The sequence below is a fragment of the Pipra filicauda genome, unplaced genomic scaffold, assembly GCF_003945595.2.
Source record: "Pipra filicauda isolate LSUMZ 115617 unplaced genomic scaffold, ASM394559v2 scaffold117_size3949168_pilon, whole genome shotgun sequence".
In the NCBI taxonomy this organism is placed as follows: Eukaryota; Metazoa; Chordata; class Aves; order Passeriformes; family Pipridae; genus Pipra; species Pipra filicauda.
The window spans coordinates 3,307,856-3,332,290 of record NW_024103629.1 but is presented as its reverse complement, the minus strand read 5'-3'; the positions used below and the strand labels follow the sequence as shown (position 1 = coordinate 3,332,290).

General features: G+C 37.9%; 1 protein-coding gene across 1 annotated transcript in view; it reads right to left on the bottom strand.

Moving 5' to 3' along the window:
* Positions 1–17,774: 17,774 nt before the first annotated feature.
* The window catches only part of SLC39A8 (solute carrier family 39 member 8), a 45,093-nt gene continuing 38,432 nt past the window's right edge, over positions 17,775–24,435 (bottom strand). Inside the window, exons 6-8 of the mRNA XM_039385575.1 lie at positions 21,921–22,128; positions 21,248–21,432; positions 17,775–18,583 (exon numbers count right to left, since the gene is read on the bottom strand). Of these exons, the coding sequence (XP_039241509.1) occupies positions 18,437–18,583; positions 21,248–21,432; positions 21,921–22,128 (540 nt within the window). The 3' untranslated portion in view covers positions 17,775–18,436. The remainder of the gene's footprint in view (positions 18,584–21,247; positions 21,433–21,920; positions 22,129–24,435) is intronic.

Genomic DNA, 24,435 nt, shown 5'->3' with positions numbered 1-24,435 from the left:
TAACGCCCTCTTACTACAAAACACAAGCTAACTTGCACCAGATGTCACTTTCAGATCTATACTGAGGCCAACTCAGACTAGAATATTCAGATCAATGCACAGCACATGCAGGCTCAGAGTGCTGGTGTGTTCAGCCCTTTCTGCAGTTTCAGCGTGGTATGACACACATGCACATGCACACATTCACTCGGGAATTTTTATCTATTAAAATCGTAAAGAGCATTACTCCTTGCACTTATTACTTAACTGGCCAAATTTCTATAAACATATGAAAAAGAGTTTTTAGAATACTCCAGATTGAGGTAAAATTAAACAAAATGGTTTTGGGTTTCCTAATCAGAATATACAACTATTTGGGCACTTATTGCTCCCATATTTCTCCCAAGAGTAATAAATTACAAGGTTCTTTTCTTGCCTTTGCAGTTCAATTTCTTATTTTATCTCTTGATTTCTACTCTCTCTCCCACATGTTCCTCCCTTAATTATAACTTCAAACATTAGAGGAAAAAAACTGTCACAGTGAATCAGATGGTTAGTCCATGAAGTGTGATATTCTATTTAATACTGATGTCAGACTTGCAGATCTCTTGGAAACAACACTGTGTTGCAAGTCAGCTGAAGAGAAATTTATGTAAGCTTTTTGAATTGTCAATTCCTTTAGTTGATTCCATAGTGAATTCAACCAATGTAAACCAAAGGAAAGCCAAAGAGACTGCCTGCAGCGGTTGGCACACATGGTGTCATTTTTCTGTGGTGTCAGCACAAGATACCTATAGCAAAGGCACAGCAATTGGGTTTTCAGAACACACTCATACACAAAATTCAACTTTCTACCAAGGCAAGATACTTCCCCTGTAGCACACTATTCTGTATGCTCAGGAAGAAACTAGAAAAATAATTAAGTTTATGCATTTGCAGAAAGTGTTAATCCCTTGAGAATCCCATTTACACTGTCTTTTCATCTATCTGCTTTTCAAGCAACAGTCTCCTAACATTTCAAGGGCATGAGAAGGTAAGCAACAGAGTTAAGTTAATCCAATGGTCAGCAAGTTCTGCTTGAAGTCACAGGTTTGGTTTAGTCCTAGGTTGAAAAGGCTTCCCAATTTCAAGTTTGCAAGGTTTGAGCTTCTCAGTAACTCTGGCCAGAAACTTCAGCTTAAATCTATTTCAGTGTTATCCAGTGTCAATAGCTTCCCCAAAGGAATCCCACAGCCAGAGTTTTAATTTCAGATTGGGCAACAGTGTGTTTCATGAAGGAGTAAGCATAAGGACATTGTAGAACTAAAGGCTGCATAATTAGCTCTACAGTAACTCTCCTTTTCATTTCTGGCTTCGCATAAGCTGAGTATTCCATATGTTTTTGAAAGGTAAATGCACATGTGAGAAACCTGAAGTGAGAAGACATAGGAGAGCAAAGACACAGATACGAATTCCTACAGAGATGCAGTTAAGACAAATACTGAGTCTCACAGTTCATAATTCAGCAACTTCTTCTAAATATCCTGTTGCATATTCCGTGTGATCTCTCAGAAAGGTTTTAGATAAACTAGGCCTTAATGTAGCATCAGGGAAAGCACCTGCAACCAGTAAGATGCTTCCACTCAACTTCACAAGAGCAAAATAAATTTTGAATAACCTTCTTGTTTATCATACAGATACACACTGTTTACTTATTTAGAAGACTGTTCTCTCCTTCCTGCCTCAGTAGGTACTCAACAATCACTGCACTCTTTTAATATACTTGGAATATTTGAAGCATGAACCAGAAGGTAATATTGCACATAGTGTTTTGTTAGGTACTTTATGATAGATTACACTCATTAAACCTGTGATTACTGTTTGTATTTATTGTGTTCCAAGGAAGGATTACAAAACCAGTCCTACAGACCTGCTAGAAGGCTTAATTGCACATTTGCTCTATCTGCACCACAAATTAAAAAGCAAAAAAGTTACATTCTTTAGGCAAAATTAAAGTTTGCCCACACATATATACAGAGGGTTTTTTTCTAGTTGCTGGATTTCAGCATTCTTTATTATAGAGTCCTGACATATAAGAGACTCTATTTCTGTACTCTACATAATGCTTCGGGGATTAGAAAAGGAGAAATAAATGCAGTTGCACAAAAGCTTAAAATTATTCACAGCAGTACTAGTTACTGGTAGTAATACCTTTACTTATTTGAGCTTTCTTCACTTATTGATAGACTAGAGATCAAAGTCCAACCAGGTATTTCTGCTAAGTTTTTGAAGCGTTGCATGGAATTATTTGGCAACTTGGTATCCAATTAAACAAAAAAGTAAAAAATGCTTGTTATCATAGGAAAAACTTAAAGGTCATGGTAGGATGGGGTTTGGAGAAAAGGGTGAGAGCAGAAATAAATTATAAAAAAGAAACCCCAAACCTCAACCTTTTCTCCAGTAGCTACCAATGTGCCTTTTACGTGTTAGTAAGATTTGGGCATTGTCAGGTTTCATCCTTTTGAAGGTTGGTGCTATTTATTCAGCATTTCAAAGGAATTTGACTATGTTTCAGCCTCCACCTGTGATCTCTCATGTAACTGGAAGAAAACCGTTTCACATTTGCAAGAGATTTCAAGCTTTTTCTCCCTAGCATAGTTCTTCCTTTCTGAAGAACTTTCTATGTCATGTGAAAAGCGTGGAAATAACCACGCTGGACAGATAGGGACCCATACGGCTCGTCTGAAGGGAGCTCTTTAGCAAAGCACTTGTAACACCATAATTTTTCCTGTATCAGCTAATACAGCTGTAAAGCCCTGCTCCAAAGGAATGACACAGAGACATTTCTAGTGAATATACATGAGCAACACCAAACCCAAGTCTTCATAATAAAATGTGTACAAAATAGGTATGTGCCAGAAAGGAATTCTGATGTCTAGCGTTGTACATGTGTTGTGAGTGCAAGGGGCATATGCAGCTGTGGGGAATCAGACTGGCAAGCTGTCTTGGGTGGAGACCAACATGCAACACAGGCATAACTGATACTGTCAGCAGAGACCAGCCCACATCTCTCTGCAAGAACTTACCATTCAGTTTTTTGGGGCAGCTTGAATAAGCAAGTGCTCCCATGTGTAGGAAATGGATGTACATCTATGTTTACCGAGTGTAATCTAGCACTAAGGAATTAAAAAAAAAAATCATATATCCGAACAGGGCATAGATAGATGATTGGAGGTATCAAGTGCCTCCATAAGCCAGAAGTGTCCATAGCAATGTGGACTCTTCACACCCTAAAACTTCCTCAGAGTTTTTCCAGCATGGTCCAGCACAACTAGATTATTTCTGTGTCTCAGATATCTGCCCGGGACCGTAGGATAATTTTTTCCATTTATGAAAGCAGCTGGCCGCTAGCGATTGGTTTGCTACCTCACAACTCAAAGCAAATGTTCAGTTATACAAGCTATAAATAACCACAGTTTTTGTGTAGCTATGCTGAAATAGGAAGTGATGCAATTAACAACTGATAAATATCTGACAACTCAATAATTTGGTTTTGCCTTAGAATAATATATAACACCCTCCAAGTTCTGTAAGTATCATCTATCTATTGTTAATTATCTCAAAACAGAAGGGAAAATTGTTTCCAAACATGAGGAACAGCCAGTATGTATGCACTAAACATCTGCGGTCTACCACATGCAAAATTTTTTTCCCTGACTTATCTAGCCACTGTTTTAATTGCTGGCAAATTTATTTGCTGGTCAAAACTCTGTAATGTGGTGCAAATTATGACAATAAATCCATTTCCAGTTATTTCCAAAGGGTATTTTTCAGCAGGGTATTAACAGGATCTCATCATACGTGTGAAGATAATGAATGTCTTTTTCTGTATGTGACTTCCTTTTGAAGGGAGGGAAATAGTCACAAAAGGTGGAATCTAACAGAGAAAAGGTAAGCTGCCTTTATGTTATAGCCATATGGAGACAGCAGTCCAACAAGTCACATTTCACAAAATCCCTCAGTCTGAGTTAATGAAATGCACTTATGACTAAGAATTGGGGTGATGCAGTTGAGAGGAAAGTGTTACTCTTGCCCATATAGGCAGTTCTACAGGAGAGTCCCTGCACAAAAGCTCACAGCAGCTTTGAGACCAAGGCAGATTTAAGCCAGATGAGGTGTTCTCTCCCCTCAGCCCATATATTACACACAGTTGAATAATTAGTGTTACTTTTCTGTAAAATACGGAAATCCAAAATGAGCAAACATTACAGATGTGAACCAGGTATTTCAGTGGCAATTCTTCCATGAAATCATCAGCTGAGTTGCCAGCAGCACTAAAGACAATGAAAACACTGCAGCTGTTACAAAAGCAGCAACTGATCTGTGACACAGACAAGCATTATTCTTCGTTAGTAAAAAAGATGAGAAAATTTAAAAAGAAATTGAATTGAGGCTAGGAAACTAGTTTCTCCAGCTGCTATATCAGTCAGCAAGACCAGAAAGGTTTCACTCACAGTTGATAACAGCTCCTTTCCTCTTGACATTCCTTGGAAACCACAACTAAATGGCCAACTGTGGGAGGAAAAATAAATTCCCTATATTGTACTTTATTTCCTATATTATTGAGCTACAGGGTATTTCATGAGCAAGGAATTTTTATCTTAATAGAATCCATCCAAGTTTTTCAAGACCATACCGAGAGTTACATTTCTTAGTTTGCCATCATAAGAAAATTTACATTTCCTTTCTTTCCCTCTTGTTACTGGGTTAAAGGGAACACCAACACAGGACTTGGCTTAAAAAAACTTGCCCTGATTTTTGTGGAGAATGTGTGGATGATCCTATCCATGAACAACTTTGGGAAAGACATCTTAAACAGAAGAAATCCTTAAGATGCTTCAGTAGTTTCTCTCCCCATACCACAAATAAGAACTTGGAGAGCTTCTGCTGGCACAAAGAACTCACAGCACTTGCAGTACTTTTTTCTGACACAAATATTCCCATGGTGGATTAAATTTTTTATCTTAATTTCAAGCAAAAAATATATGATTCAATTTTAAGAATAAGCAGGGCAAGAATGGCATTGTTAACTTTACCAAAACTTTTTGCACCATCATTGGGATCAAACATTTCCCACAAAGGGAAGAGACAAATAGTCAAAAAAACCCTAATTTAATTCAGCAAAGAGGCAAGTGACATTAGAAGCTCAAGGATATCCAAACGTAAAAAAAAAAAGACATATAGTACATATGTCTTCAGTGAGAGATTTCCCATTCCAATTTCCTCTGCTCCTATTTATTTTGCAAATGTTCAGTATACCTCCAGAAGCTTTGTTAACAGGGAAAAGAAGGGACCAGAGGAGTTGTTATTTCTTACCCAGAAAACAGCCTAAGCAACCATCAGCAAACTAGCAGTCAAATCTAGCTCTGCTTTAAGCTTCCAGACTCCAAACTGTTTCTCCAGCTTGCTGTCCCTGAAATCACCTGCTACAGTAAGTTTGAGCTCTCAGCTGGGAGCAGTGTGGTCTAATGTCATCTGCTCTATTTCAGTCCAGGCTGCCTTTTCAGGTCCTTTATCACAAATGTCCCAGTGCACATATCTTTGCTAGGATCTGAGCTTTCTGATTTATTCCATAGCTCAACCATTCCTCCCCTATCCACTGCTGTGTGACTCAGCAATCATTTCCCCTACGCCTGCAATGCCTCTAGCATTTAGTACCTCGGCTCAGTACTTAAAAGCTGCTCTGACCTGCAGCCCACACATCCAAGTTCAGTTGCCAAGGGCCTGGCTAGCCACGTTATCCCAGTCTGCAGACATCAACACATTGGATCTCCAACTTTCTCTTACTAGAAAGGGCACGACCAAGGTCTGCTCTACTCTATGAAGAGGAAGTGTTCAAGGAAGCCAACAGAAATTGGCTTAGAGGATGCACTCTATATAATCTTACAAGTCCTACAGGAATTTTATTGATCCTAGCCTTCGAGTTAAGCCTGTGTATTTTTGATTAAAGGATATTTTTTAACTTGGCTGGATTCAGCTATGAAATATATGGTCTTAGCGAAAAGGAACATTAGCTCATTTCCCCTGACCACAAACAAACCAAATCAGTCTGGACTCGGATCTAGACAGACAGGACATCCTTCCAATTTTTCAAAGCCAGGTAGGACTCCTGCATTTGTCTGTTCACATTGAGAGAGGTTCTATGTTCTTTTTCTCTTCAAAAGAATTAAGAGTTTAAAAATTCAGCCTAAGCTAAGCAGTTTACTTTCGTGACTAGATAGATGAAACTTTGTCATCTTGGATGTTAGTGTCTGGAAGCAGAGAAGACGCTTCTAGTTAGTTTGCCAGACAAATTAATGTTAATAGCAGCAGTGAGCCATGCTAAATCCTACTCCTGGGGGGAAGATCCAGGATTTTGCTACTTCGGTGAGAGGTCCCAGCTAACACTGGGTTCTGTCTTTCAGAACTGTGCCACATCTGTGGAGGGGAATTTCCTATAGCTAGGCAGAGCTGTAAGAAGTCAGATTTATGAACTTCAACGGATAGGTTTTGATACCAACTAGTAGAAACACAGAAGGGCAGAACTATGGGAGTACTCAATATCCTTTACAGATATTTTTCTTATTACCAACCAGCCTCCTTCTTATTATTGGCTTTCAGCATATTGCGTATTGTTTTGCCATTCCCAAGTCTATTCACAAAGTACTCAAATTTTATATATATATATATTTTTATTAATATCATGAGAAACTTCCCCGCAACTGATCTGCCAAGAAGTAATACAGAAACAAAGCAGTGGTTTACCTCCAAGGTTTGAAGCACTTTTGCTGGATCTGTGTATTTTTTGAAGAACAGACAGCCGGTATCTCTGTTGCCACTGTATGAGTCACATGTTGCCTCCCCAGGAACTGGCCTCAGTGTTGTCAGGCCTGGGGTCAAAAGTGGATCTGAGGCAAGTTGACACTGATGTGCTTTTATTTCTGTGGTGATAAAAGAGTGGGAACTTGATCTCACCCTAGATGGCTATTCATTTTCTAAGTGTTTTATGAACATTTACAGTTTGCAGTTAGCAATGCTCTAAACTGATACACAAGATAGGCCATTATTCCATTATTGCCATTTCAGGGAGGCAGTGAAAATTAAGTCACTTAAGTGACTAAGCAGCAGCTGAACTCAGACCCAACTTACAAACCTCATATTGCCGTGGTCTAAAAGTCAATAAATGTGCAAGTGGGATCACATGCTACCAGTGTGATTTGGGGAGTAGCATTGCCAAGTTTTTATTAACTTATACCCAATTTAACCAGATACTGGCTGCATTACCACGTAATACAGTCAGCCTTGTTACAGACACATACTACTGCAGACCCAGGGAATTTGGGCATTCCTGCACTATGTTCCCCATGCTTCCAATTAAGGAATTACTACAAACCAAGCTGAATATTTCTTTATCCGCAGTGTCAGCAAGTCATAGGGTCTTACTCCTCCTTAACGTCTTATGTTAAGCATTTGAAGCCATTCAATTTAAATTTTACATATGATTTGCTGCATTGTAGGCACTATAACATGTACATATAATTTTGCTCATACCACTCTGCCTCCTGGAAGGTAGGAAATTTGAGGTTATTGTGATACTGTGTGTCCTAGACGCAGGACTCAGCACTTGGCCTTGTTCAATCTCATACTGTTGGCCTTGGCCCATCGATCCTTAACCTGTCCAGATCCCTCTGCAGCAATAAAACAAAATAATAAAAAAAATAACCAACAGTCTGGATACCTAACAGGACAGAACCATTTAAAAGAGAAAGAATGACATCTTCACAAAACTTTGTTGTGTTCAGATTAAAGCAACCGAAAGAACTCATTAACAATTCTCAGAAACCACAGTTCACGCACTCATAAAAATAACAAACCCTAAAGCAAAACAAAGATAGGAAATTATAAGCTCTAAAAAAATTGCTTTTAATTAGCCCAGACACAGCATCATGGCAACCCCTACTATTTCACTTACTCCATTCCTGTGGCAGCTCAAGTGGCAGGCATGTTGTGTTACACACTGCTTATTCAGCTGAGCAACTCTCTGTGGCACTAGCACAGCTGTAGCAAGCAGGGCAACACACTTGGATTCAGGTACCCAACCTGGTCTTCTATTGAGCTGTACACTGATAAACAGCTGAACATGTGGACCTGCAAAAATACAAGTGATCTGCAGCTACTTCTCCCTCCATAATTTTTATGGTGCTTGCTCACAGATTATACCCCACAGCAATCATGTAGCTTCCAGCTCTTTTTGCAACAGCTCAGAACAATATTGAATATAGGCTTTTTTTCAAGATTCCCCTAGAAGCACCACATGCTGCAGCTACTGCTGTAGTATACTTGCTCCTGGAGAAACCTGCCACTACAGTCCCTCATGCTTCCCTTGGGTTTTCCACATGCTGGGTTGGAGCACAGGTCTCTGGCCAGCATCCTCAGCACCTCAGAAAAGCAGCAGCACTCAGTGCAGGTTCAGAAAAGCAAATAAACACAACACAGCTCCATACCAACCACAGTGATAGAGGCTCTTCAGCTTCCCTAGCTCACCCTTCCCAGCAACATCACCTTCTTACCTTTCCTTCAACTCAAATCTACACAGTAGTTAAAAGCAGTTCAGCCTCCTCTCCAAGGTTTCCTAGTGTGATGTAGATTGCATTCACTTCCTTTTCAAAGCCAAGCATTTTGTTCCCTCAAAAGCCCTCAGGTAACAAAGCCTCTCTCTGGCTCACATTTAATCCCAACAGAAGTATGAGTGGAAGTATGAGTGCCAGTAAGGCCCAGGAGGAACCATCTGTTCTTATAATAAACATCCTTAAGAGTGCTTCTTTAATCCCCTTATGTTGCATCTTCATCAAAACTTTGTATTTAAAGTTTTATAGCAGGTTGTTTCCTGGCCCTGCAAAAAGCCTCACTCAGCCTTGCTAGCAAAGTTGTGAAGTTAATTATTACAGCTAATGGCTTCATGCACACCACCTGGGCTGGGGCACGGCCTGGCATATGCTTGCCTTCCACACCAACAGAAGCCTCTTCTGTCAATGTATTGTTCGTATTTACAACATGTACTACAGCATAGATATATTTAATTACCTCATCTCGCTGATGTATTCCTACTTGGTAAATCTCTCGTGTGCCCAAGCCCATCTCTTTCCCACAGTATAAGGGATCTTATATGCTGCTGTCTTTCAGCTCTTTATGGCTCATGCTCCAAACCTATGAAGAAAATCTCTGCAGGGTTACCAGAAATCAGAGGGTAGGCACAACAGGCTATAGTCACCCACCTATTCTACTTGCCCTTTTCCACTCTAGATAAAACATCTGTGGTTTTGCTATTTTTCTTCTCCCAGGACATCATCCATCCCCCACATTACCTAGCCTTGCTTTCTCCTGCCCCCAAATCCTCCAGCTGACTCTTCCTTGAGAATACTTCCATCCTCTCAGAAGCACACTACCAGCTCCAAGCTTTTGCTTCTCTTCATTATCTAGTTTCTCATCAGCTGGCAGCCTCCAGTTTCCAGTCATAGAATCATAGCATTATTTAGGTTGAAAAATACCTCTAAGACCTTCGAGTTCAACCATTAACCTAACAATGCCAGGCCCACCACTTAACCATGTCCCTAAGCACCTCCTTCTCAATTCCCCTCACAACAGAAACAGTAGGTGCTGTGCCATTCCCTTCCCATATTGCTAGTTCATCTTCTTCCCATCCTTGTACCCAGTGCTGGGGACTTCACCTTTCAGACTCTAGCTTGAGCCTGTTATTGCCAGGTGCCACATTGTGACTCCTGTTTACACAGTGATCAGTTAAACCTCAGGTGATTAGTTGAGCAGACCTCTCTCTCCTTTGCCCTTAGTGAATACTGGACAGTGGCCAAAGGGGCCAGTGCCTTCCATATGCTCCCATCCTTGACTTTGTTCTTATTAAAGTACAAAACTACAACATTTTGTAACCTCAGAAGGGAAGTGACTGTTCGCCATGCAAGGAGAAAACTCTCGTGAAACCACCTTTCACAAGCCACAAATCACAATATGTCCATTATATTAATTATAGCATTTAGTGCAGAATTAAATTAATGTAAATAAAAGTAATTACAATAATTATTGCTACAGTGGTGTGATTATATTACTAATTTTGCCCTCTCAAATTATGATCGCCCCAACTTGCATTTCTGATATCAGCCATGTCTTTATAGACTTCCTGCCCCCTCAAAGGGAAAAAGACCAAAAAATTTCCTCTCTTACACACAGCATTTCATCACCTACCAGCAGTCTAACCAAACTATCTTGTTCTGACCTGCTAGTACAGATATACTAATCTTGTTAGGCTTAGTTGTTCAGGAGACAAATAGAGTAGATATAGCTGGGGGAAAAGCACAATCTGTGGCTCATGGAGTGCCTTCTCTTATGTAGTTATGGATCAAACTTTTCTACCACTACCAGTATTTTCAAATTTCTTGTAAACTGCAAACTGGGATGCAGTTTCACTTTGAAAACACAAAAGAATAATGTTTCTGAAACAGAACATATTCTCTGAACCCTCTAGGTTGGGAACTCCCACATAGGACAAGTAATTACTAGTCAAATGTGGTTACAGCTCTATAGCTATGTTTATACCTTTGTTTAAATCAAAAGGCAAATATGGTGTATAGCGTAAATCAGTACTACCAGGTACACCAGTTGCCTGAAACAAACAGTTACATATCTACCCTTGCTAGGAAGCCACTTTCCTTTCAGTGGGAATAAGAGTGAACATGGAAGATAAGAAGTTGGAAAAAGGATGTTACTTACCTGGGTCACATTTCAATACAGCATCAAGACATATCTGGGCACTCACCCAGTTAGCTGAGAAATACTCTTAAGTTGCACAGGTGAGATCTGCCTTATAAATATATTGACAGCTCTTTGTTGTGTTTTACTGTATGAGCTTTCTCCTCAGCATGGCTAAATAGGACTTTAGCTAAGTGAGACTGCAACCAGCAAGTGATTAAAAAGTCTTCAAGAACAGATGACATATAAAATGTTGTAGAGAGCACATTGATCCAGTATTACATTGTGGCACTCAAAATACCAAAGGTTATAATTTTTCCAGATAAGGTGCAAAATGCAGGTTCTGCTTGCTGTGACCATTGTAAGCCTTTCAAAAGTCAGAAGCTTTACTCTCAGTGAACAAGCAAAAATTCCTCATGTCATCTTTTTTTTTTTTTTGCTGTTTTGTAGAGTTGTTTCATACTATCTTGTAGCTGCAATCTATGCATTCTACTGTGAAAAGAAAAAAACCAAAAAGATACATATGTTAAACCGAACTAAAGAGTAAGGATGTTGGTCTATAGGCAGTTTTTATCCCAAATTTGTTAGAATATAGTTATGACAGAACAGTTTGTAGTGCAGTAACACCCAGTACTATATATATTAAAACCAGAAAATAGTGTGCCTGATACTTACTATGCAAATATATACTACCAGCACTTTATGGAGATACACTATTACTATGTCACAAAGAGATACTGTCATTTCTTGACATAGTACAGCTTTCTCATGAGGGTTGACTGCCTTATCAATATGGCTGTCTTTCTTCCTGTATAGACTATTTATGAACACACACTGCTGTGTTTATCCGAGCTCATATATATCTCTCTCAACACAACCCCTCATTGTGCAGCACAGACATACCCATTCAACATGTCAAGCAAGAAGTTATGCACAGTGCAAGCCCAACTGTACCACAGTGGTTTCTAAATTCACAAAACAATCTTGGCAGAAGACATTTCAAATATGAAATATAATGTGTGTGGTCATATTTAGAAATCAGTCCTATGCCTCTTTCATACCCAAAGCTCTCCCTGAAGTATAGAAGAAGTTTGTTCCAAGTACTTCAGTGAACAAGGACCTCTGTTATTATCAATGAAAGTCATTCACTTAAGCTGCTAAGTGATTTTTCTTTCTGGTAAGACAAGCAACCATAGATTTAGCTATGACTGGATGAGCAATAAAAATTAGGGAAAAAAAAAAGAGAAGTAATTTTTATTGATTGATTTTTTTGAAAACAAAAAAGGGTCAGGGAACATTATACATCTCATCTAATTCCTTGCCAATTCATCAGAAGCTGTATCTTTGATTTCACTAATGTACCAACAAAGTGAAAAGTTACAAAATCTCTACTTAAAGGAGGACAAGTCCTCTATTGCCACAGAGAACTATGCTTTTTAATACATGAGTATTAATCACGATTGAATAATTTTGTACTTGGGTCTGCTGTTTGTAAAAGGAGATTTCAAACAAATCCCACTATAACTTACTTCTAATGAACACTTAACTATTCCAAATCACTACCAACATTTTTACAACCAAAAGGAGATCTGTATTATCTTACTAATAATCTTACTTAAAATGGTCAAAAGCTTTCTGCAGACTATAAGAACTATACAGAAAATAAGTGAGGAAGAGAGATACTCAAAGTTCTGTTATTAACTTTACAAGATCTAACTAATTTCAGTAGATGAAAACCTGAGAAATAATTTCAAAATCTTCTCGACATCACACACAAGTATGATTCTCTCAAAGATAAAAGAAAAAGGCATGTTATTAAAAAAGTTTTATTCGCAAGATATTGCAAGGACAAAAAATATACAAATGAATACATAGCAATAACTTTTTTGTCTTACAGAAACAGCCAGTTTTTTGTTGTTGCACTTACTGTGAGACAAACACTTCATTAGCTTTTACCCGTGAATCAGAAAAATGCATTTTAGTGCATTTTCTGTATCCTTTAGGCCAATGCCATCAAAGCCTTTTTGTATTCTCTAGCTAACTAAATGTGCTTGACTCATATAATCTCATTTCATGTTTCTTCTAATTAGATTGGGTTTTTCACTCTTTAGCACTAGGGGAATGGCACTGTGCATGTCTTCTTCTCAAGAACAGCCAAACCAGAGATGACTGCTGCTGTTTCTCTGATTGACTAAGGCTAGCTGGATATAAATAAATTTTATTGTTGTCTTCCACTGTCTATACCACTATTGTTCTACATAATATAATATAATATTTGGTGTACTAACAAAATTCTTTTATTGAAGAGGATTACTAATTATCATTATTTTCATTTTAATAGCTCAGGCATTGCCAAGACCAACTCCACAAAACACCACGAGGCTAATTTCAGCAACTTCATGGGTCCAACTATATTTTCTTAGCAAACAAAATCATGATGACCTCGTGGCTCAGCACTTGCCAGCATGGTAAAACAGTAATGCAGGATGGGATAAATGTAGCTGTCATCAGGAGATATTGGCTGTGAATAATGAGGTAAAGCCATGATAAAACAGAGGGAGCAGAATTGAGGTGATCAGATTTTGGGAGTTTCCAAGAAGCAGTATGTTTTGATCAAAATTATTCTAACTACTATTTTTTAAAAGAAGGTGATAAAGAATCAAGGCGAATTTCTGATATTAGCTTTGGGGATGTCATCCATCTTCTCAAATGTTCTAAAGGATAGCTAACAATTATAGACAGAAGGCTCATATTCTAGTCCTAACTCCATTTCTTGTCTTCTTCTAGATAGGTATTTCATGGTTTTACTTACTTTCCTTATCTGTAAGCTATGCTGTTTACACAACCCCCCTTTTATGGGACAATTCAGGATCTAGATGTGAAATGAGTACATGAGAACTAAAGACTTCAATCTGAATTCAACACAGTAACTTAATATGAATTGGATTTTATAGTGACAATCACAATTGAAATATTTTACATTCAAAAGTCATAGAAAAATCCAGTTAAGCACAGGAACAAGGGCAGTACATCATAGTGAAGGTGGAATGTTTTTTCAACACTAATGTCAATAATGATGACATTTTTAAACTCTAACACAGGCTAAGATTGCAAATTAAAAGACCAAACAAGACAGCTAGTAAGCAATAGGAAATGAACAACTATCCATGGAGGTAGTCAAGATAAGAAAGAATGTCCAAGTTTTTTGTCCTCAGAGTCAGGAACTGGTATCTCTTTAAAGAAAATCAAATTTGGGTCCTATGAATATTTCATAGTGCTTCCACTCAGAGCAGCAGTTAATTGCTGTATTATGGAGAATTACATCATTGCCTAAGTTTACATGCTATTCATAAATTCAAGCTACATCTTCCCTGCAGTTCACTTCCTATGGCATTCTGTATCTCCTATTTTTACCCCAAGCACTAAATGCTGTGGCACTTAACTTTAAAATGGAAGAAATTGTAGAAACTGTGGAAGGCATTTAAATTAGAATAAAGCATTATGATCATAATAGCAATCACAAGACATGTAAACACATTATCTTCTTCAAAAGCACTGTAATAACTTAAAAAAAAAAAAGAGAGACAATATATTGGGTGCAAAATAAATGTAGATGGGATTAAGTCACAAAAGTAGAATGTAACTTTGACAGGTGCATTACATCTACTGCTAGCAGATCTTTGGCTTTCTCTCTAGTCTTCATTTCAGCAACCTTTGTCAGCTTGACACACCTGTACATTTTGAATTGAACTGCAAGACAGGGAGATAAGTTTCTTCTCAAATCTCAGAGCGTTAACTTGTGCATCAAGTATTGTAAGAGCTGGTAAGGCAACTACAGCATTCCTGGAAAGTATGGGATATTACATTAAAATAAAAGTCAAGAGCTACAGTATGCATTCAGTGCACAGGTATACATGAAATGGTTTGGTGGCACCTAGCAATCCATACATGCAAAGGGAAATGCAAGTTAGTGCCCTGCTCCATATGTATTTTTGATTTGCGAAATACAACATGCATTTCTAGAGACAATTTTATTTCTATCATCGTATTCTTTAGTTGAACTTCCATTGAAGAATTCTGAACAATTTTGAACCTTTTGGAAATGGCCTCACAGCATCTGTTCTTTGTTACACCTATCACTTAGGCTGGAAGCTCAAACACCTGAAGCTGTTCCAACATACTCAAGGAATCAACTACAGCTGACTAGATCACGTAACTGTAGATAGTTGAGTGTGTCTCTTGTTATGTGCTGCTGTTCCTATAATCACATCTAAGCAGTTTTCACTTGGCTTAAACTACTTGTGAGATTATTTTTTTTTTTAAGTTTCAAGGAATCTGAAAGATTTCTTGAATTCTACCTGTGTAGCATTATGGTCTAAAGGAAATGCATGTTCAATCAATGTTCAAACAATGTTCTAAATTTAGCAACAAGTTTCATGCTCAGAGACATTAAAACTTGTCTCAACATTACTTGAAATGGCTTCATTAGAATTGTATGAAGCAGAAAAACAGTCATCTAAAACTGTTTTCTCCCTGGATCTTAGTCACCTTCAAATTTACACAGATGACATGCTACAGTAGAAGACAAAACAACATGGTAATATGTGAATCTGTTCACCTATGTACAGGTGAAATCAGTGGTTTCTTAAAAACTACAGATTGTGATGCAGAAATTAGCACACACAGTAGATTCTCTATATGTATCACATAGGAGATGTGTCCACTGCTATCATTAGCGTTACTGAATGTAACTAATGCATGTTCAAGTCATCTTTAAACCACATAGTTCAAGTTTTGTAGCTCTTTTTATTCAGGCAATGCAAAGCTTCAGGCAGGCTACAAAAGTTAATGGAGCAGCAGGGCAAATACTTCAGCATAGAGAAGACCACAATGCGTTCCATACTACTGTTAGAATGGGGCTGATATTTAATTTAGCTGGTCAGTTATAGTTGAGACTAAATTTTTAGTTTGATGCCTTAAATCCTTATTCAGTCAAGAACTCATCAAAATGTCAAAACCAGTAACCCTAAAGTACTGACCAAATTTTTGTGCTTATTTTTCCTGAAATCATAAATGATAATTATGTATCGCATATTTGCCAGGCTTCCCCCATAGACCATTTTACTTTTCTGCATATCCTGTATTCAAGAGGTCAGAACTACTCTAGGATTTACCCTTTGTCCATCTTGTTGCTCTTTATATGCTCCTGGCTCCTTCTTTAGTGTATTATCAGCGGGGTAGGTGGGCATGGGGAAGGCATTGTGGTATTGGATCTTTCCCCACCTCTAGTGAAACTTTCAAAAGTGTGTCTTAGGTCATGAATCACATCATGAAAAAAAGGAAACTTTATGACAGTGATCTATTTACAACTATATACTATCTATGACAGTACTGCCAACACAGAATATCTTCCCAAGTATATGTTAAATAATGCCTAACATTAGATGTCCAATAATCTGCCCTAAGGAAACAACATATACAAAAGTATGTAGGAGCCCTATGAAATTACATTACATGCTGAATTTGCACAACTGTTGAAAAGAAGGCCGAAGAGGTGGCAATTTAAGTTGAATAGTATTGCAGATGACATTAACATGAAAAAGAATATGAAAGTCTTTCCCTCAACTGATTTTCAAAACTTTTGGGGAGTAACTATTTGCAGTCTTATTTGTCACAAAAAACCAACATGTTTGCTCATCCTTCTTCCTCATTGGATGTATCTGCAAAGTCTAGGAAATCACTGCAATTCCTAGAATTGGAATAGATGTATTTTATATGTACTGGACAAACAAATAACAACAGCAAAGATATACAGACAAACCTGCCCATACAGAAATCAAAAAGCTTTCTTATGTACTAAATATCCAATTAGCAGAGAAGACAGTTTGGTTTTTGACTAAAGCACTACACAGAAAATCAGACCGTTCCATCTCTAGTCTGCTCTGTGATCTAAAAGTAGGTTATTTCAATGACTTGTTTGCCTCAGTTTTTTCTCCTTAGGGAGCTGATAAAACTCAAGTCTCTTTGCAAATGTTTGGATTTAAAGGTGAAAAGTACCATGCAGGTATCTTATTAAAATAATCTGATGAACTAGAAATGGTCAAATTATTTTAAAAAGTCAATGAACATTCATAGTTACTATAATAAATTATTGTCATACACAAGAGTAGCATTTACAAACAGCTCATATCCAAGGAATCAATAAGGAAGGAATAAAGGAAAGACATGGAGTGGGAGGATTCTTCTTCACAGAAACTTAGAGGGCACAAAGTGACTAATAAATGCTTATTCCATACAGCAAATGTCATTGGCTACTATGATTACATTTTAACATTTATAACATATTTTAAAGTAGTATCATTTACAACTTCTGTGCAGAACAACAGACACCTAGTTATTTTCTCTAATGTAATTACAGATGAGATTCAAGTAAAATATTAAAATAAATCCTTTATCTGGTAGAAAATATATTTTAATAGAGAATTAAAAATAAAATATTTGTCCCTTCCTACAACCAGGAAATACATCAAAAAATAGTATCTTCTTTGAAGCTGTAAAACTTGCTTAAAAATCAATGAAAAAAGTAACTTACTAGAGAATAACAACATTTCCTTCAAAGCAAAGTGGTGATTGAAATGGACTATATTTTTTTATGAATTTCCTTGTGCACATCCTGTAACACTAGAGATGATGAATTGTTTATTTCAGAAGAACTCATACATATAAGCATGATTTTAGAAAGGTCACATGCAACAGATTGTGATAAGAATTTGTATATTTTATTATCACTTACTTCCACTCAACTGCACATGAGGAAATTATTCAAATTACAAAAAAGCTTACTGGAATGTTGATTTTAGCAAGATTTTTTTCTAAATTCCACTTTGTGAAACTAAAATACCAATTTTTTTAAAGAGAATATTTGTGAAACTTAATGGCAAAAGTTTATTATTTTCATAAACACAAAATGCTTGTACATTTTAAAATACTCAATGTTTCTAAAATATTATGGAGTTGATAAAAGTCATAAATTTAACACAGGTTCCCTCTAATTAAAAAAAGTGGTTCTCAAAATAAATCAACAATTCCCTAGTGCACTTATAAAGAGAGAAGATCAAAAGCAGGAACTGGTATCTTTCCTTCCAGTGTTAATTAGTAGTAATTAAAAATCTTAGCTTCATTAGTACCTACTCTGAAGTAATTTGATTTTTTTTTTTTTTTGGATGGGGAAAGGGGATGTTACACAGACAAATTCTACACTAAAGTCATGAAAACTGAAAATTGCTTGCCTTCATCACTGTTAAAAAAGGATATGAAACTCTATTATTTTCTTTTAAATACACATCTTCCTTGTACACCTCAGCTTTCAGTTGGTCCTGAGTTGCATGTATTACATAATTCTACTGGCCAAGTAACATCCTTTCTCTGTGACAGTCCAGATATGTCTGATAATTTTAAGTAGAAATAAAAATACTAGCATTTTTTTGGCATTGTACAGAAGTTGACAGCTCCTGCTATTTGGATTGACTGCAAGTCCTAAAGAAGAACTTCCTGTATTTGGAGCAAGAGGGATAGGATGGGACTTGTCACTAATGAATGTCCCTTTATGGATTTCAAGTGTCTTCCATTTGCAATTTACTTCATGTCTTCAGTAATGATTCCATTTTCACTTGCATTATCACAGCTCAATATTTCCTGCATACAAGGTGATCATCAGTATAGCAGTAAACCCCGTTAGCAAACCAGCATTCTGAATAAGGAAGAATGTAAGATCCATCTTTCTTCCTGTCACTTTCTCCCGCAGCATATCATTCATCTCTGGGAACTGAAAAAAAAAAAAAAAAGGATATTTTTAGGTAAGTATTGCCATCTCGTGGTAGTGTGCTTCATTTAAGGCATTAAGAACTGAACAATATTGCTACTTCAGACTGTGTATTTGAACAAACAGAGCATGAAGGCAGTCACAGGAACAAGTCACCCTAATTACCATGAAAACCTACTCCACCAAGGATGGTGAAATGAAATGGTGCCTTGTTCCTCTCTATTGAGATTTCACCTGGTTGTCTCTCATGCAAATTTTCCCTTTGTGATTCCAGCAGTCTCCTAGGTTCCAGTTGTTGGTTCATATGTTGCTAGGAGCAGCTGCCCTTGTATTACTAAATGTTGCATTACTCACTAGTATAAACAGAGAAACCCTTCTCCAGGAAGTGGAAGATCAGGATTTCTTTTGCTTTATGTAAAGGCAAAAGAAGTGAAGATGAAAACATAGACAATGCCTCAGAAATAAGAAACCTTTTACGTGTAGAAAGTCTGGTGGGCTTCTGAGGTCAAGCAAGGAAGAAAGAAGACAGGTGTGAAAGTGGTGCTAACACATGCAATATTACATTACAGAGTCTTCATTCCGCAACATGCATCTTGATGGTAACATAATAGCAACATAATAGCACTGCTGTACTGCTGACTGCAGAAACAAATGTACTTCCTCTGAGGTGATGGCAGAAGAGCACAGGCAAGAAGTTCCCTGCATGGGATGATTCAGGGTATGTGTTTGCTGCCGATAAAATCAACTACAGTAGATTTCGACAAACGTACTCAAATAAACTTTCTCTTCTCCAGTTCTGCTGGGAGTAGTCTAACCAGAATGCAATGAAGACAGTTAATTTCAGTCTTAGTTTGGAAACCTCCAGGCTAGGTGACTCAGAAATTGTATCTTTCTTTGATCTCACAACACAAAAACAGCCATTGAAGGTAACGCAATTCTTGAAGAACAGGTTAAGGTTAGCGGGAAGTGGCCAAACCTTCCCAGAAATCGTTCCAGAGCTCTGTAATACTCTTGCACAAGAGGCAATGGCAACAAACCAGATTAGCTTCATGCCATACAACAAGGCTCATCTGTGCACACACCTCAGTGTACACATTCTCACCTGCCCACAGCCTCACCTCACAGTGATCCTATTGGCAGAGGTGGGATATGCCAATGCTGGAAGGAAAAGGCACAGCAAAAAGAGAATGAGGAAGGAATGACATTCCAGTTAATCCTACCTGCTTCTGGACAAGCAAACCAGAAGTGTGTGAAAATCATAACAGAAAGCAGAAAGCCAGATCTCTGTACAGAGCACTTGAATACCCTATTTCAGACTTTTTAGGGGGGAGAAAAATTCAGATAGGTAACTGATACAATCCAAAAACCTATAAAAAGAGAGAGAGACTGGGGAGAAGAGGGGACAGGGAGAGAGACAGAGAGGAACAGAGAGAATAGAACAACAGATAAAAATAAAAGAATGTTACCTACTTTGATGGATTAATAACAAATTTGAGCCACTCTAAATCTATGCCATGAATTTTACACATCATAGTTCAGTACATTACTGTTCATAATATAAGAGTGAAACTAAATGAAAAGCATTAGCAATCGAAGTACTGCAAACTTATAAAATAAACTATTTATATTGTTTCTTTAATTCTAGGGTATTACTTAAATTCTATGCTCTTTCCTAAACTATAATAGCATTTAATGGAATGGTCACTATAACTACATGACAGCTCTTGAACACACATAGAAACAAACTGGGGACTTAAATCTTTTCAAATTCAGGCCTCACTCTTCCAATTCTACACTCAAATGGATTCTCATGTAGCAGGTGTAAACACCTTTTCACCTGCTGCATCTGTTCTTACAACACTGAATTAAACATAATAAAACTTAAAACTCTTGAAAGACCTCTTTCATTTTGAGACAAAACATCATTATAAGAGGAAATTATGGAATATTGCTAACTGCCTGTGAATCCAGATTTTATTTCCCAATGTCTAAACCCTATTTGGATCTTAGCACAATTTCTTTCGCTTATATCTTCTAGCATACTTTGAAAAATAAATGATAGACAGACTCTTTTGCATAGAGCTTAGCAAGTTTTTCAGTCTGAACCTTGAAACTGGGGCTGTCACTGTTTAATTTAAACCGGAACAGAATTTAAATCAGGTTTTTCAGCTAAATAACCTGAAAATTATTACAGTGATTACAAAACACCTTTCATTCAACTAAAAACTTAATACTTAACTTCATTTTGTTTACCTTTCTTTTTCTGCTTTTCTTTCACAATATGGTTTAAATAGAAAAATGAACCTTTTAAAGATAAGCTGAAATACTCTGACACTTTAAAATGCTGAAACAACGTATTTATACACTTTTTACTCTTTGATGAAACTGTTCATGAAAAGCTTTTCCCTGTCTAAAACTCCTTTTAGCAATAATGTGATGAGCCATATTTGTGAAGTGAAAGAGTTCCATGTTTCATGAACAAACATAACTATCTGTGCACCCCCACTAAGGGTATAATTGCTGATTTAACATCTAATAATAGTAATAATAATTAGATTATACTGATATGAGAGCAAGAAAGTACTAAATTCTAGTACTGGAAAGACTTAGTGAAATCTTTGTTTTCTTGCAGATAAAAAAATAACTGAAAATGAAATTATAACTCACCATATCTGCCAGAGAGATGTACAGAAACATTCCACCAGCTACAGCAAAGATGATGTTGGGAGCAAAGTTGTTGCCTACTAATATACCAAAAGCCAATCCAATGTAACAAGAACATGCAGACAGAAAATTGAAAAACAGAGCCTGTCGAGTACTCATTCCTGAATTAAGCAAGATGACAAAATCCCCTAAAAGAATAAAAAAAAAGAGAAAACCATTTTCAGAAAATGATATTGTGGTTATTTTCTGATTTCAAAGGAACTCTGAAGAAAATACATGATTTGTATAACTCCCTGCTGTTTTTCTTCATTCAAGTACATGATGAGGATTTCCCTTCAATACTAAGGAAACTGATATATTCTAAATAAATAGGTGATGCAAGATTGAGCTAAGAGCATGGGAACACACACCTACTTACAATGATTTTTGTTTTTAAAATTAATTAATACAACAGTGTATGCAATATATATATGAACAAGATAATTAACACCTTTCCAATACACAGTCTCAGCTTCCACCCACTTGCACTAGGGAACTTCCTGTGCCAGATGTGTATTTTGATGCTTGGGACTTCTTGATGAATATTTTTTCGATTAATTTGTCTAAACTTTCTTTCAATCTATGCACGACCTCCTACAACAGTGATTTCCACAGTAAACAACATGAAGTTCCTTACCTAATTCATGAGGAAACTCTTCACACAGGATGGCTATGGAGGTACTAAGCCCTTGAAGCAGAGACAGAGTGAAAGAAGCACCAATAGCCAAACCATCTATGAAATTATGTACGGCGTCACTCAGTGTTACCATCCAAGCAATGGTCCCAATCTTTGACAGTGGACGCCCATTAAGACACTTGCATAAGCTGCTTTGGGTGGCTTCTTCCTGGGAAAAAAATAACACAATAAAGCAATTACATGAACCACTGAATAAAGAAGCCAACAAATCATGCTCCTGTCTTTAAATGAATGCCAAGTATAAACTAAAGCACTGCTGCATACAGAGATCAAATTGCTTGGTCCAAGAAGCAAAAGGCGCAGTGGTAGCACCAAATGTTTTCCTTTTCAACAAGTTAACATGCAGGGCCCAATCACCCTTCTGACTACAAAGCTTCATCTGAATGCCCTTCAGCTGAGAGAGCAGTTCAGGCCATAGTGGTCTGAATGTCTCTCTGGAGTCCCTGTCAGGTAAAGAGTGTCTCAAGGCTCCTCACAGCCTCCTCAGCCACCACTATTAAGCATGTACAGTCAGAAGGATCTGATCACATTGACTGAGGGCATCTGTATTTGAAACACAACTGCCAGTACGTCATGCTCTCAGAGACACACCTGCTGCATAACAGCCAGGTACACATGAGTATAGACACATCCAGATATTCCATAAACTTTATTTCTAATTTTGGGCAATGATAGTCAAATCCAGCTATTCAAATTAGTTTCTACAGTGAATGTTTAATAAAAACAGTAATGGATAATTCTGACTGTGCAAGTTAAAGGCTCAGAGTATGAAATCAACAGGCTAATATAAAACTGCAATGCACATACACTCCAGGGATCTCACTAATTCCTCCCAAAGTGGAAGTAATTTATACATGTAGTGCCACAAAATAATGAAAAACTTGAAGCAGATAAAAGGAACTGCCATTTTAGCTGTGAGTACAAACCAACCCCCCCTAAAAACTTCTGGTGATCCGTTCTGTTAAATTTCTGTACACACATAGTGTATTTACAGGATATTTGCAAGCATTGTAGTATTTCCCCCACTAAAAAAAAATATTTGCTTATAAGGCATTAATGAGCACTCACTTACTGGAATACATAAGCAGTAATACATACATCTGTGTGCCTACAGAGATACTTATCACAGAATCACAGAACAGATCGGTTTGGAAGGACCACAGTGGGTTGTCTGGTCCAACCTCCCTGCTCAAGCAGGGTCATCCTAGAGCACATCAAACAGGATTGTGTCCAGACAGTTCTTGAATATCCCCAGTGAGGATATTCACACCCTCTCTGGGCAATCTATTCCAGTGCACGGTCACCCACACAGTAAAGTTCTTCCTCATATTCAAATGAAACTTCTTGTGGATCAGTTTCTTCCCATTGCCTCTTCTTCTATTGCTGGGCACCACTGAGAAGAGCCTGGATCCTTCCTCTTGACACCCTCCCTTCAGATACTTGCATACATTGATGAGGTCCCCTCAGTTGTCTCTTCTCGAGGCTGAACAGACCCAGCTCCCTCAGCCTTTCCTCGTAAGCGAGATGCTCCACTCCCCTAATCATCCTTGTCACCCTCCACTGAACTCGCTCCAGGAGCTCCATGTCTCTCTTGTACTGAGGAGTCCAGAACTGGACACAGCACTCCAGATGTGGCCTCACTGGGGCTGAGTAGCAGGTCAGAATCACCTCCATCAACCTGCTGGCAATGCTCTTCCTAATGCAGTCCAGGATACCACTGGCCTTCTTGGCTACAAGGTCACAATGCTGGCTCATGGACAGCTTGTTGTCCACCAGGACCCCCAGGTCCTTCTCCACAGAGCTGCTTTCCAGCAGGTCAACCCCAAGCCTGTGCTGGTGCAGGGGGTTATTCTGCCAAAGTGTAGGACCCTGCAACTGTCTTTGTTGAATTTCAGAAGGTTCTTCTCTGCCCATCTCTCCAATGTGTCGAGGTTCTTCTGAAGGGCTGCACAGCACTCTAAGGTATCAGCCACTCCTCCTAGCTTTGTATCATCAGCAAACTTGCTGAGGAGGCATCTTCTCCTTCATCCAAGTCACTGATGAATAGGTTAAACAATACTGGGCCTGATATTGAAACCTGGGGGACATCAGTAGTGACAGCCCTCCAACTAGACCCCGTGCCACTGATTACGACCCACTGGGATCTGCCATTCAGCCAATTCTCAATCCACCTCACTGTGTGCTTATCCAGTCCACACTTCCTGAGTTTGCCTCTGAGGATGTTGTGAGAGACAGCGTCAAAAAGGTTGCTAAAGTTAAGGCAGACAATATCCACTGCTCTCCCCTCATCCATACATATGTCAGTCTCTTGTAGTAGAGTGGTGCAGAGGAACGCCTCTTTCTCCTTTATGAGAAGGCCACAGAGTATTCCAAGAAATTTTCTTTTGTTATTAAAAACAACATTGCAAATTGTTTTAGTTTTGCCATATGCAAATACTACCAGGCAACTGAATTT